The 13597-nt window shown below is 42.8% G+C and overlaps 1 protein-coding gene and 1 long non-coding RNA gene across 7 annotated transcripts in view; one reads left to right on the top strand and one right to left on the bottom strand.

Annotated features, from left to right (window-relative positions):
* The window catches only part of LOC126918036 (uncharacterized), a 178052-nt gene that overhangs the window by 145611 nt on the left and 18844 nt on the right, over positions 1-13597 (top strand). For all 6 annotated transcript variants that reach the window (XM_050725600.1, XM_050725603.1, XM_050725606.1 and 3 more), the window contains 6 exons: positions 1341-1629; positions 2461-2732; positions 5646-5798; positions 6724-6918; positions 7590-7978; positions 10581-10817. In XM_050725600.1, the coding sequence (XP_050581557.1) occupies positions 1341-1629; positions 2461-2732; positions 5646-5798; positions 6724-6918; positions 7590-7978; positions 10581-10817 (1535 nt within the window). The remainder of the gene's footprint in view (positions 1-1340; positions 1630-2460; positions 2733-5645; positions 5799-6723; positions 6919-7589; positions 7979-10580; positions 10818-13597) is intronic.
* LOC126918072 (uncharacterized) overlaps positions 1-13597 on the bottom strand; it is a 195045-nt gene that overhangs the window by 177410 nt on the left and 4038 nt on the right. The gene's annotated exons all lie outside the window — the stretch shown is intronic.

Raw genomic sequence — 13597 nt, 5'->3', positions numbered from 1 at the left:
GGGAAACGTCGATACTTTAATCGTCGTCGGATCATTCCACACAGGATTGATACTTGATAACTCGGTTACTCGCGCAGAACCGAAAGCTAGAGGGGTGAAAGAGATCGAAGAGCTGTTCTGTGAGATGTTCGCGCGTGTGCTTACCGTTAGAATATTCGACGCGGTAATGCATTGCCGGATATTAGCGTTTAATGGCGCACGATGGGAAGTTTCGAAAGGAAAATGTTACTACCGAGAGCTTCGAGCAAACAGATATATCTAATCGGTATCTCTCGAGCATCCAACAACTCGGAGGATTTCTATCGTTACTCGATAGAATATTAGATCGAACAATTTCAAAAAGAGAAACGAACGTCTGACGAAAGTAATCTTTTACCACTGAATACTCACTATGATACTGTCACGTCGGAGACACAATAAATCACGAAATCGACAGATCGCCTGTGATCTCCTCGCGTCGCAGTTCGAACGCTTCACGAATAAGCTGAAGAAATTGAACTTTGTATATGAAAATAGAATTTATTATGCAAATCCAACCGAGTGACGGTTCAAAGCGTCGCAGAATGATTCAAAGTGTTACAAGAGACTGGGTCAAAATGTTTTAACAGACTGATTCGAGCGCTTATTTTGGAGAGTTCTTATACTGTGGCTTTAGTCCTTCTGGAAGGGTTGCCGTCTGGTGTATCTCAGAGGCGCCTATTCCGTTACTATTTGGTTGTTGTTTCGAGGACTGTGGTATGCAGGATGTCCAGCCTATCCTGTGTGACAATACAAAAGTCGAATGATACAGAGATGTAGTACCAGTCATTCACAGGCCATGATGGCTAACTGCGCTTCCCGAAATTTTTTAAACGAGCCAAGTACTTCTGATCGATGCTTATCTCGTATGGAACTCCACCGATCGGAAGGAAATTTCAGTTAACGTGCAACTAACTGAACTTCTGCTGGCTGAATTCGCTTATCCGAATACGAGTTCCTATTACGTAGGCGAAAAATAATGAGGAAAATTGGCGAGCTCCTCTTGTATTGAACTCCGATTATATAAACTATTTATCCGCTGACAAATTCAAACGGCTGGAGTTCTACTGTAATTTCATCAATTTTCTCTGCTTTTTGTTTCATGCAGTTAATCGATCTGACAAATAGATCATATTTCTGTGTGTATGTGTGTGAACGCAATGCTCTGAACACTTTCGCGTAACAATATAATTTCTACAGCCGCGAACGCGTTAAAGGAAACACGATAAATTCCACGATGTTCTTACTTCTGGAAAAACTGAAAGATTACAGAAAGAGCGTAGTGTCGTAGTTAATCGACGTTACGGTGCTGGCGATTTCAGTTGACGTTCGACAGCTTCACCCTGGGGAAATTCGTGTCGTTCACGGCGGAGGGCTGCCCGGACGGATCGCTGCAGATTTCGGAGGCCCAACGGCCGGACGTTGGTGGCCTCTGGTGCGGAACGTCCTGGGGTCCCGCGATTTACTACAGCGAAACCCAGACCGTCTCCATCACGCTGAAGCTGCTCAGGCTCAGTAAGGATCAGACAGGATTCAATTTCGACTTCAGGATGGTGTACAAGATGATCAGGAAGTCGGACGCCGTGGCACGCTACGGAAATCCATTCGTCGGTACGTACGTCTCCGTCTTCTTTCGCTCTCTATCATGATTTGTTTCCATGCCGATGCTCTTACGTTGATAACTTCGCCGCTCGGATGAGACGGAATTTACATAAGCTGGATACTTTTGAAAACAACGCGGTTCCAATTCTTCGGTGTTGAGATCGTCGAGTTTGTCGTGGAGGGAAATCGAAGTTTCTTGTAAAGATTTTCTTTATCTCAAGTCGAGATGGATTTAGTCGTTCTTTCTTCTTTTCTGTCTTTTCTTTCTTATTACTGCACACTTGTGTGGAGACTGGCGTCTTGTAATAACGTTGATAATCAACGACAGTGATTATTAAATTAATTATATAACTAGATCGTAAAGTGTTTTAAAGAACCATTCTCACGATACGGTGAAGCTTCGTTTATATGAACTTGTCGGGCAACAAATAGTTTATCCCTTAAATGGTTTGTCCATAAACAGCGGTGTTCATATAAACGAAGTTCCACCCTGGCTCGTTTGAATTTTCAGATACTCTTTTGATTCAACGACGTTCCATGGAGATCACAATTCTATTTTCCAAGTAGATTATATTTCAATGCCACGTGATTCGTTTGATTGTCAATAATCGTCGTCCATTTTCGCCCAGACAAAAATAACTTCTTTAAAAAACAGATTATACGTAAAAAGAAAAGTCATTGGTTAAAGAGAACGTACAAAAACATGCATTTTATAAAATATATATAAAGATATACTAGATCGATTTAAAACATCGATCTTGTAAAATATATGCAAAGACGTACGATTACAGAATAAACGAAGAACATAGAACGAAGAAGAAATAAAAATGACGATTGCAGGTATAACGCAGCCGACAGGAACACCATCTTCGACGGAACTGACTTTGTCGACGTCCTCGAGCGACTACGCGAACAGCTCGATGGCGATGCCGGTGCAGATGGTCGAACAGCCGTCGACCACGACGAAACCAAGCAGCGAGCAGTACCTCGGGGATCTGATATCCGGAACCTACTGTTCCCGCATATTCAGCGACTGCGACCGGAAGAAGTGCAGACTGCAGTCTCCCAACTTTCCCGGATTGTACCCGCGCAATCTCACCTGCTACTACGCGGTAAGCCCGTTCGAAATTTTCCACCCCTGGAAACTTTCGAATAACCACCTGCCGCCCTGTAAACACGAAACGCCGAAGAATAGCGCAGAAAATTTTCGCAACTTCTTCTGTTTGCCGGATAGGGTTCTTCTCGAAGAAAAATAGCTTTCTAAAAAGTTCCTTCCTTCTTTGATCGATAGAACTTGATAAAAGTTTCTCTCGTTCGATAATTTTCCTTTCTCACATATAAGTACATATATAAATAAAATTTCACGCAAGGAGACGATTAGAAATTGTTCGCTCGCTGAGGTAGCTTCTCTTGAAAAATTGTTTCTTGGAAGATCCTTTTCTTCCAATATGGAAGACTTACGAGTGCTCCATCTACGTTACTATCTTCTTAGTTTACGTTATGTAACATCTCGCGCCGGGTTGGAAGACTGTTTCTTTCGAAAATTAATAGACGAAGGAATAAAGTTCGAGACTTGACGATTTCCTAGCTTCATGGGGTTATATGGGATTCGTGGAAAACCCTTTTAACAAATGACCTAGGATGTTAAGCTGTAAACTCGCACGATACTTAATATCGAGTTAGAAAATCGTTCGTACGAACTGTAGAAACCTTCGCTGTTTATTTTGTACCGCAGAACTCGAATACGGGATCATAAATCTGTAGCGCGCAGTCCGTGGCGACGATTCCGGAGACCGCCTTTCTTAGCGAGTTATTTGAAAATTTATGTAGCTGTCCGAAGGAAGAATGAAGTTGGAACGAGTAAGTCGCGCGGTACGATGAAGCTCCTTCGTTGGAAATGGCTCGATTTCTGGTGTTTACGTAATCCTTGGAGGCTTCGTGAATTTTTCCAACTTCCCCGCTGTTAGTGGATATCCGAGTTCTTACAGTAAGGAAGAAAATTTATATGAAAATAATAGACGCAGATTCTGATAGAGAAACGATTAACGTGTTTGCCTGTCACCAACGCGATTTTTTTTACTTTACGAAATAGCGGTTTTGATGCATAGTCGCGAAAATGTTCGGACATCTATAGACAACTTCTACGAATACATCAGTCGTGCGCGTTATACGAAACAACAGACTCGACTATCACGACTATATCTACTATATTATATCTTATATAATACCTCGTAACTTTTATATGCATTCCCAAATTGCTTTCAAATCTTATCACTGTGATCATGGCCGTCCTTTCTCGTCATAGCTCTTAATAAAATTTCCAAATCTCTAAAACGTAACACGCACGATATAAACATGAAAGTGTCGTACGATAATACTCTCGTAAGAAATACTACGAAGCAAAATCGTGCACGTAGAGAAAATATCATCGCGCGAGAAGGTTGTACGAAATTATTTAAAGTCAGAAATTACTAATTGTATACGAACGCAATTGTAAAACCCTGGAACATCCTGCGGACAAAGAAGTCCACGATGATCCGCGAGGATATCGATGAGAGGGTGTTGACCAATCGAAATCTCGACGATGCTCTAATGAATATTAACAAAGCTGTTCTGTGGAGCGTGAAAGGAAAGGGGTGTGACGTTGGAATGCTCTCCGTGACACGCGAAACGTTGCGGGCTAATCCGAGGAACGGTATTTCAGGTCGAAATCGCACGACGGTCCGAGCAAATTGAACGGGTCGATGCACGGGCTCGGTTTCGAAACGAAGAGGAACGAACGCAACCAGCGTTGGCATTCCGACGAAAATTTACGAGGCACCGCCACGAGTGTACAACCCGCGTACCATTATTCTCCTTTTGCCCGCTAAAGTCGATACGACCCGCTAAATACACTTCGATACGACCACTGAAATTTTCTGCACCCGCTCCTCACGAAAGTTGCGCCAATTTCAATGTCGTTTCCACGACAGTCGCAACGAGGTACTTTCGTAACACGAGGAATGGAGATTGGATCGTATGGAATGCGTGGTAAACAGGGAAGTAGAGAGGTTGGTTAGACTAGAAATAGGGGAAAATAAAACGAGGACGTTAAATGGCACGAGTGACGCTCGAAGTGTAATCGTTCGATAAGGAACGTTGATTAAGACGATAGGATCGAGACAGGAGAGCGATCGATACGACTATATCGTAAAAAATGAAGGACGCGCGCACAATGGTGTGTAAACGTTTATGCTTTTGCGAGGGACGTACGCGATAGGAAATACGCGATCGCGGCGGTGCTTTGATCGAGAAGTAATTTAATTTACCACCCTCCTCTGAACGTGGTTCATTCGATTAACCGATACACCTCTCTGATTCGAAGTTCGATAAATTGTTTTTCGGATAATATATAAGCGACACGAACATCCGTGAAGATGGATAGATAGATATAAGCGTAACAGTAGAGATAACGTTAATAAACGAACTAAAAGAACTGGATTACGAAAGGAATGGATGAAACGAGAGCGTGGGAAGAACGTATGGCTAAGATAAAGGCGAGAAAACTGCGAACCAAAGTCTTCTTTTTTAGTCTAGAAATAAAGATTATTATTAATTCGATATTAGCGATAGAATGCAGAATATGGTATGTATAATCCATTTTTAGTCTGATGTCTGAAATCAGTTCGCTGTTTCTATTTACGATCGTTCTTTTCTTTTATCATATCGGGTTATCGGACGAGTCTTAAACCTCTTTGAGGTCGGGTTTCTGCTCACAGATAAGAGAAATTCTACACGGATGGAATAATGGCATTACCCGGTAGATGTTAGAAGATCACCGAACAGAATGATTTGGTTTAATTCGTATCATAGAAAAGTATTGGAATAGAGTCAGCTTTTATTTCTCATCGGACTTTACGATCCAGATTAGTCTTCTTCGTAATCGTCATCCTTACAAAGTTTATAATTTAGAAAGGGTCGAAAACTTACCCGACCGCTCGGTACAACACCTCCTAAGTATCTTCCGTATTAATCTTACGACACAGGTGAGGCAGCACGACGTACCAGCAGGGAAACACGCCTTAATCTCCGTGAAACAGCCCCGGGGCCAATTGGTGGCCATAAGAGCGAGGCCAGCCACCCAAGCGGAATCATCGCCTCGCGAGCTTCGCCTGTGGAAGGACTGCGATGTAGTTCAGGTACGTAGTAAAACCCGAAACGGGGAAAATTGCATGGATCGAGATAAATCCGAGACGTCGAACGATGGCTAGCCAGGGCGAAACGCCATGCACGTGACCGATGGCGTGGTATCGGCGAAGCCGAACGGTCGTTACGCTCGCACGGTAATTCCGGCGGGTGTGCTTCTTAAATCACGAACACTCTGCCGAATTTATCGATCCGCAGAGAAGAGAAACTATCGCCGTGTGTTCTAAGTTGATAAGCGAAATTTATTGGCGGACCATAGGGCCAGACCAGATAAGAAAGATAACACGAGAATCCTGGCGAGTGGCTTCAAAATAGCCGACGAAAGTTTGCGGACGTACGTCAAACTACTGCAAGATCCATCCGATCGAGTGATTCGATTAATTGTTTTCTGAGAAATTGAAACGCGATCTTCTCGAGATTTACAGTGGCTACGAAAAGTGTTTGCTCGTAGCCTTATGCTCCGATACGTTTTCTTAACGGGTTTTCCGTTTTGTTTACACGGTATGAAATTTTTCGTAGTCGCGTGAAAATATTGATAAACGATACCAAATTTATGTTATTGATACGTAAATGCTATGATAAGTACAGTGGTGTGTAAATACTTTTTGCAGCGCTATAAGAGCCAGCCAGTGTTACAAGATTATTTATATTTTTATACGCATATTTGATATTTGTAGTTTAGTATTTTACTTTATATTTATGTTTGCATTTCTCTGTAGAACTATGTTGTTTCCGCATCGTTCTGCAAACTTCATCTGTGCGATACAAAATATGCCAAAGACTTTTCGATTAACCGTGGCTGTTCGAAAAATATTCCATCGATTCTAACTAAAAAGTTCCAGTTCCTTTCTTCGTCGTACCATTTTTCCCAGCGAATGGTATTAATTGTAAGAAAAGGAACGTCGTTTTGGCCCACAGGACTACGTGACCGTGTATGATGGCTACACGACCCGGGACCCGGTGATCCTCAAGTTCTGCGGAGGTGGTGAGCCGGTGCCGGAAGCCACTAGCAGCGGAACCGAGATCCTGGTCGAGTTCACCACGTCTCCTTACGGCACGTTCCTGCATCCGACGCCGCCGCATTCGCTCCACGGCTTTCAATTAGAAGTGCAAGTACGTGGTAATTCTGTTCAAACATTCATGGGGCCGGAACAGCGTGCTTTACACCTGACGGTGGCGAACTACCGCCCCCTTGGTTCACGGATCGCATTTAAATGGTTGGTCGGAGCAGCCACCGTTACCACAATTTTCTTCGGGAACGACGAGCCAACGAGATAATGAATTTTAGCACGGGGATTCTTCTTCCCTCCCTTTTTTCCTCTCATTTCTTCCTTCTTTTTAACGAGTTAAGAGACGTTAATGTTGAAGAATTCCTTTAGAATTGAGTAACGAATTTTAAAACTCGTATTGTACCCTTTCCTCTACCATCCTTTTTCATCTGTTTACTTTCTTTTCTATAAACATTGATAAGGATTAATAAATTCCTCTGTTTCCTGCGTAGTAGCTAATCGTCTAAAAACTTGAATTCCTGTTGGAACAGCAACAACTATCGTTGCTGAAGTAGAACAATCTCGAGCGCTATGCTCAAACGATAAACCGTCGAAGTTCTGATGTGCCTGGTACAACGTAGGTTATCCTTGAGCTTCCAACGTTAATTCCCTCTCTTATTCGTAATAATTCGAGAAGTTAAAGTATAAACCTTGGAACGTCTACAAGACCAAAATAATTCTTCCGTTTTTCCCCTGGTTCCTATCTCGTTGTTTCCCAACGAATTGTGCTTGCAGGTGAAGTTCGTGGACGCCGACTCGCCGACGTACGCGAAGAACAAGCATTGCGAGTTTTGGCTGCAGGGCAGCGGAGGTGGTGTGCTCGCATCTCCACGGCATTCCTTGCCACGGAACAGCACGTGCCTGTATCATCTTCGCGGCGCTGGACCGGCGCTTCCAAGTCCAACGCCACCGCGTCCTTTGCCCAAGTTTCCGGAGCAGAGGCCGGGAACCGTGTGGAGGAGACCGGCACCGCGACCACCGCAGCCACAGTTCCGCGTCTGGCTGTCCATCCTCAAGTTCCACGTAGGCACCAGCTTGTCGAGCAGCGACGAGGACTGCTCCACCACCCTTATGGTGTGGGACGGCGAGATGATGCCACTCTCCGAGTGCTACGATCTTGCCTGGTCGGTTTAATCCCCTTTGATTAATCGCGAATGCCTCGTTAGAGCCGACGAGCTTCCGCTTGTTACGCTGGTTTTTCCGGAAAACCGATCCTCGTCCTCGTATTTCGTTCGAGTTCCTGACGAGGAGTTCAGTGACTCGAATGTTCGAGACTACGATTATGGTGGATACGTGTTCCCATGGATACGTCAGAACAATCTTATGACTAAACTACGTGCTTTCGTGCAAATTCCTGATCTTTTATAGATCTAATTTTAAACAGATGAAACCTAAGTAGAAATTTATTTCATCCACTGAATATTTTAATAAGTATAATACAGGGTGTCCCAGAATTGATGGTACAACCGTCGACGAGGTGATTGTACATGAGAAAATAAGTCGAATGTATGAAATAATTTTTTTTCACTCGAGGCTTTGTTTTTGAGAAAGTCGACTTTGAGTTTCCTCCGAGTATGCACGCACTCGATTATATCGTGGAACACAAAACATATGCCATAGGTTTATGAGTTATAATAAAGCACGTGATTCTTAAAATTTACTTCATTAATGCAAGTATTGTTGAAAATGCTGGTCACCACTACCGCATACACAGGTGTATTTTCCGAGTTAGATTTCCGTGCACGCTTTTCACCGTATTTTTCCTTTTTCCTCGAACGCGAGAATGGTCCTCGCTGTTAACTGTGGAAGATTTGTGTTACCTTTGGAATAAACTTTTGATTTAATATGTACGCTTCTACATAAATGGATAAAGTAAATAATGGTTTTAACGAGATGCGTTTAACCACGACATAGTCAAGCGCATACGCACTCGCAGGATATTCAAAGTCGATTTTCTCAAGTGAAAAAAATGTATTCCATATATCCGACTTATTTTCTTATTTACAATCACCCGCTTCGCGATTGTACCATCGATACTGGGACACCCACTATTTCGAATATTTCGTATATGTTTGAACATCGTGCACATTTTGTGCATTTTTGCAACTTTCAATTTCCTGCAAACGCGTAAAAATCCGCGACCTACTTATGACTACGTATATGTACTTCGGTGGTTGGATGTTACGTTCGTCGGAACGACAGTTTATTGGAACACACATCCACTGTAACCATAGAACTTCATGCGAAACGTTCGCTGGAAGAAATATAGCGAGATGTTAAATTGAGATACAAGGCAGCCACGAATCCGTCTATGCAGTGACATTCAGGGATGCAGCCATGTACGATTCAGACCAAAATGATCTTTAGGTCGAGTCCTAAATCAAGAACATCACTGTTATTGCCAATTGATATCTGCACAACTTTCGTCATTGATATCATCGATGGCATCGGATCCGTGGAGACGCCATTTCCCTGAGGACTCGTGAAAACAGGAATCGAACTCTGACAAACACAAAACAGAGACCTTTAATCCGTCGGTTCTCCTTGCGGAACATCGATTGATGCAGTGACACACGACTTACAGGCAGCATTTTACGTTTTCCAAAAATAATTGAACCAAAGTTGAGATATTAATAGCTTTCGCGACATGATCAACTTGTAGATGAAAGCTTCAAATATCAATCAACGTAACGACTCGGGGAACCGCTTACGTGGTCTCAGTTCTTCTTGAAACGTCAAAATATATTTCTCACAGCTGTCGTTTCCTCGGACCTGTCGAAATTCCCTCGTTAAAATGCTCGAACGTTTGTCGAGTCTATAACCACGTTCTATTTCTTCCACGCGAACCGCACGCGAGAAAAAGATCGTCGAGTTTTTCCTGTCTGACCAAAATTCGTGAACTCTACTGTAGCAGAGTCTGCGCTGCTTTTATATACTGCACGACCAACGGCTAAACCGCGGGATCCTCGTGTTTGCTTCTGTTTAGTTGAGTTTGCCTTCTTGTTACACCATGCTGTTAACAGATCTTCTTGCCTGGATGTAGTTTGGTTTTTCTTGTCCGAGAATTTGGAAGGGGGTTTGGGTTATGTAAAGAGGTTTCGGGTAACTTGTCCCTCGGTTCAGAAATTTCTATGCAGCGATTCGGATGATTTATAGGTAGACCCTTGGTGTTTGAAGCTCGGAAATTAGTGGAAAGTAGATTCGCCCATGAACCGTAGACCGGTGTCCCGCGTTTCTTATCTTAATCTCGTCTTAGATAACGATCTTCATTTCGTTACGATATATCAAAGTGGAAAAATGACGAGATTAACGAGAAAATTGACGCTGCAACGATTCTCCAATTTTTATACGCACCTCGAACATCATCTGACTTTCCTTTCACTACGATTCATAATCGTTTAACAAGATCAACTTAAGGCAATATTGAAACGAGAAATCGTACGCATCGACGATAGCTTTCTCGTATTTCGTTCAAACCAGAGATATTTTTCAAAGAAATACAATTACGTCGGAAATGACCAAAAGAACGCAGCATGGTCCGCACCAATAAAAAGAATTTCCAATTAGACGAGTCTCTTGTAAAGCTCACGCGACGCTTTGTTCGCGAAGATTCTATCGTCGCCGTTCTCTCTTCCAAATTTCATCGCACAGACACCACCCGCTTTATCCACGCCCCGGGCTACTTTAATCTGCTTCGATCTCTCAAACATAATCCATCTCGAACAGCGAGAAAGAACACCAACGTCACGGAGACAGATCCGCCGAGCCATCGCACCCTCAGGCAGCCCGCCCCGCTGGAAACACCACCCTGTTGGCGCGTTATTGCAAGGACAAGGTGCCGCGAACCTGCGACCACGCCATCCTACAGAACACCAGTCGGCCCTGTTCCCTTGGCGAGAGCTTCGTATCCAGCGGAAGCAGTTTGACCATCGAGATGCGGATGGTCGAGTCGACGGCTCTCAGGCGAGTGTAACTCGATTGCACGATACGGGGGGAAAGAGGGAAAGCGAAATGGGGATGAACGAAGAGAAGTGGAGAGGGACGGGGGGAGAAAAGCGGTTTCCGTTTCAATTACACAGGCCGCGTGCCGTTTTGTTCGACGTTGTTTCACGTGAGCGTTATCGATCGACACGGCCGCGTATTATGTTTTCTCTCGAGCGGCAATGTAATGAGATTTCGCCAGGAATATCCGCGGGAAACGAGCTTTTATTGGCCCCGACTTTTCCCGAGCTTCTCGAAAATTATCAGCAACGATCGGTGATTACAGAAAGAATCCTTTAGATATCTTGTTTAATCTTCCACGACTATGAACTTCCTTTTGGTTGCGATACACGAGAGCAACTGTTTGTACATCTATGACATATTTCAAAGCGCGAAAGTTTACACGGTACAGCATAACGCGTAAACATAGGTAGAAAAACAGTTTGTATTTAAATTGCATTAATATCCACGGTTTGATAAATAACTATTACGTACGAATTATTTGCAGCGATACGATAACGTAGGGATGAAAGAAAATAACACAGGGATCACGGCCAGATTAGAGTCACATAGCATCGTAGAAGATTAATATCTACAAATCGAAGCTATTGGATATTTTCTTGCGTGCTGAATTTTTCGCGCGTTTTATTCGATATCTTTAATCTTCGATAATGGGAAGCAAAGATTATCGCAGACTGATAATCCATGACGAGAAAGAAGAGAGCCTTTAATCCTTTGCTCGATGAAACGTCGGGTAATCGTTTCTTTCGATCGACTGACGTTTAAGTCAAAGGGAACGAAACTTCTCGAGGCAAATTAAGATCGGAACTTGAAACGAAGATTTTGAACGGAGATGTATATTTCGCGTAGAACCGGCTTCCTCGAGAAATCAGAGGTCGAAGTTCCGGTATTTCGAGATGTCGTGCCACTCTTTCCTTTTCCTCGTTTTTTTTCCCTCCCTTTCTGCGCGCTCAAGGGGTGGAAAGCTTTGAATATAAATTCAGACGAAATTTGCTCGTGACATGGAGCTCGTGGAATCGATACAGAACGTTACACGCGAGGAATGCGGAGGTTTTATGGCGACGCAGCGCAATATCTGCCGCACTTGCACGTTTTCGCTACCGACCTCCCGTCGTCAACCTCTTTTCTTCCGTTTCTCCGCCACGGTTCTCCCAATATCAGTTATTTATAAGAAGCGATTTTTCCTGCGCGTCGACCGCTCCGTTGCAAGTCACTGAAACGCTCACATTCCATGGAGCCCGGGTCTTTAGAAATTTCTCTGTGAATTGAAAGTCAATCCTGGAACAAACAGCTGCCGCAGTGTTTCTTTCGCAATTACGTGTTCTAATTATTTCGTTTCCCTTCGTGTCGATATATCGAATTTGATTTATAACAACGCGATTAGAGTTAATAACTGTAGAACCACCGGCAACCGAAGTAGAAGAATTTCACCAAAGAAATCGAAATGGCACATGAACGAAGAAATATGTGACGTGGGTCTGGTAAGGAAAGGGTTTAAAGCGTTGAAAAGTCGATTAAGATCGTTTCGACTTTCCCGTGTTATTTCCCGAGGAAAAGCACCAAGCCAATTTTCTAGAATAATTATTGACTTCACAAGTTAACAATTAACGTCGTGTACTGATAACAATAGTAGACAAGTATTTATTACGTTAAGAAAAATTATAGAACACTTTTAAAAAGTGAAGAAATCGACTATCTTCTTTTAAGAGGTAGAAGGGCCACCTTCCTCTACCTTTTGCTTCTTAAAGGCCTAAAATAGCTGAAAACAAAGCAGACGAACTTACCACGGAGTGCGTAACTTTAAACGCGTTTACCTCGGGAAGTCATTTTCGGAAACTCATTTTACCAGAGCTCGTCACGTGTATACAGTGTCGGCTACAAGTATTAAAATACCAGCTGATATTTACTACAAACTGCATGCTCTTTGTTGTTTTTATTTTATATATACAGGATGGTTGGTAACTGGTGGTACAAGCGGAAAGGGGGTGATTCTACGTGAAAAAAGAAGTCGAAAATATAGAATAAAAATTTTTCGTTTGAGGCTTTGTTTTCGAGAAAATCGACTTTGAATTTTCCCTCGGTACGCGTGCACTTTATCACGTCTCGTTATAATAGTAATATTAATATTATTATTCATATTATTTCATTATGTATTCCTAATTTTCCGTTACGGCAAAAACAAACTTAAACTGCGATAATATCCATCGAGACAATGATCAACAGTGAAATCCATTATAACGAGACATGATAAAGTGCACGCGTACCGACCGAAAATTCAAAGTCGATTTTCTCGAAAGCAAAGCCTCAAATGAAAAATTTTTATTCTATATTTTCGACTTCTTTTTTCGCGTAGAATCACCCCCTTTCCGCTTGTACCACCAGTTACCAACCACTCTGTATATACATACATATATAATGTAAAAATGACTGATACACTCATCAACACACCCCGCACAAGCTATTATACCTACAAACGTAAAATTTGGATAGTACACTTCTCTTAGGAGATGCCATAGGATACGAAGAGGTTTTTGGAAATACAGACCCAAGAAGGGTAAAATGGAGATACAATTTTTTATTATGGGATATCCATTTCCTACGAGTTGCTAAAGCTGGGGACGTAAAATTCGGCATGCGAATTCTCTATTAAAAATAAACACTCGTTGGAGCATTCTTCGAAACTCACCCCTTGGTGGAGGATGCAGAAGGGTTATACTTTTTTCTCAAAGGATAAACATGCC

The sequence above is a fragment of the Bombus affinis genome, chromosome 6, assembly GCF_024516045.1.
Source record: "Bombus affinis isolate iyBomAffi1 chromosome 6, iyBomAffi1.2, whole genome shotgun sequence".
In the NCBI taxonomy this organism is placed as follows: Eukaryota; Metazoa; Arthropoda; class Insecta; order Hymenoptera; family Apidae; genus Bombus; species Bombus affinis.
This window is presented reverse-complemented; position numbering and strand designations above follow the sequence as displayed.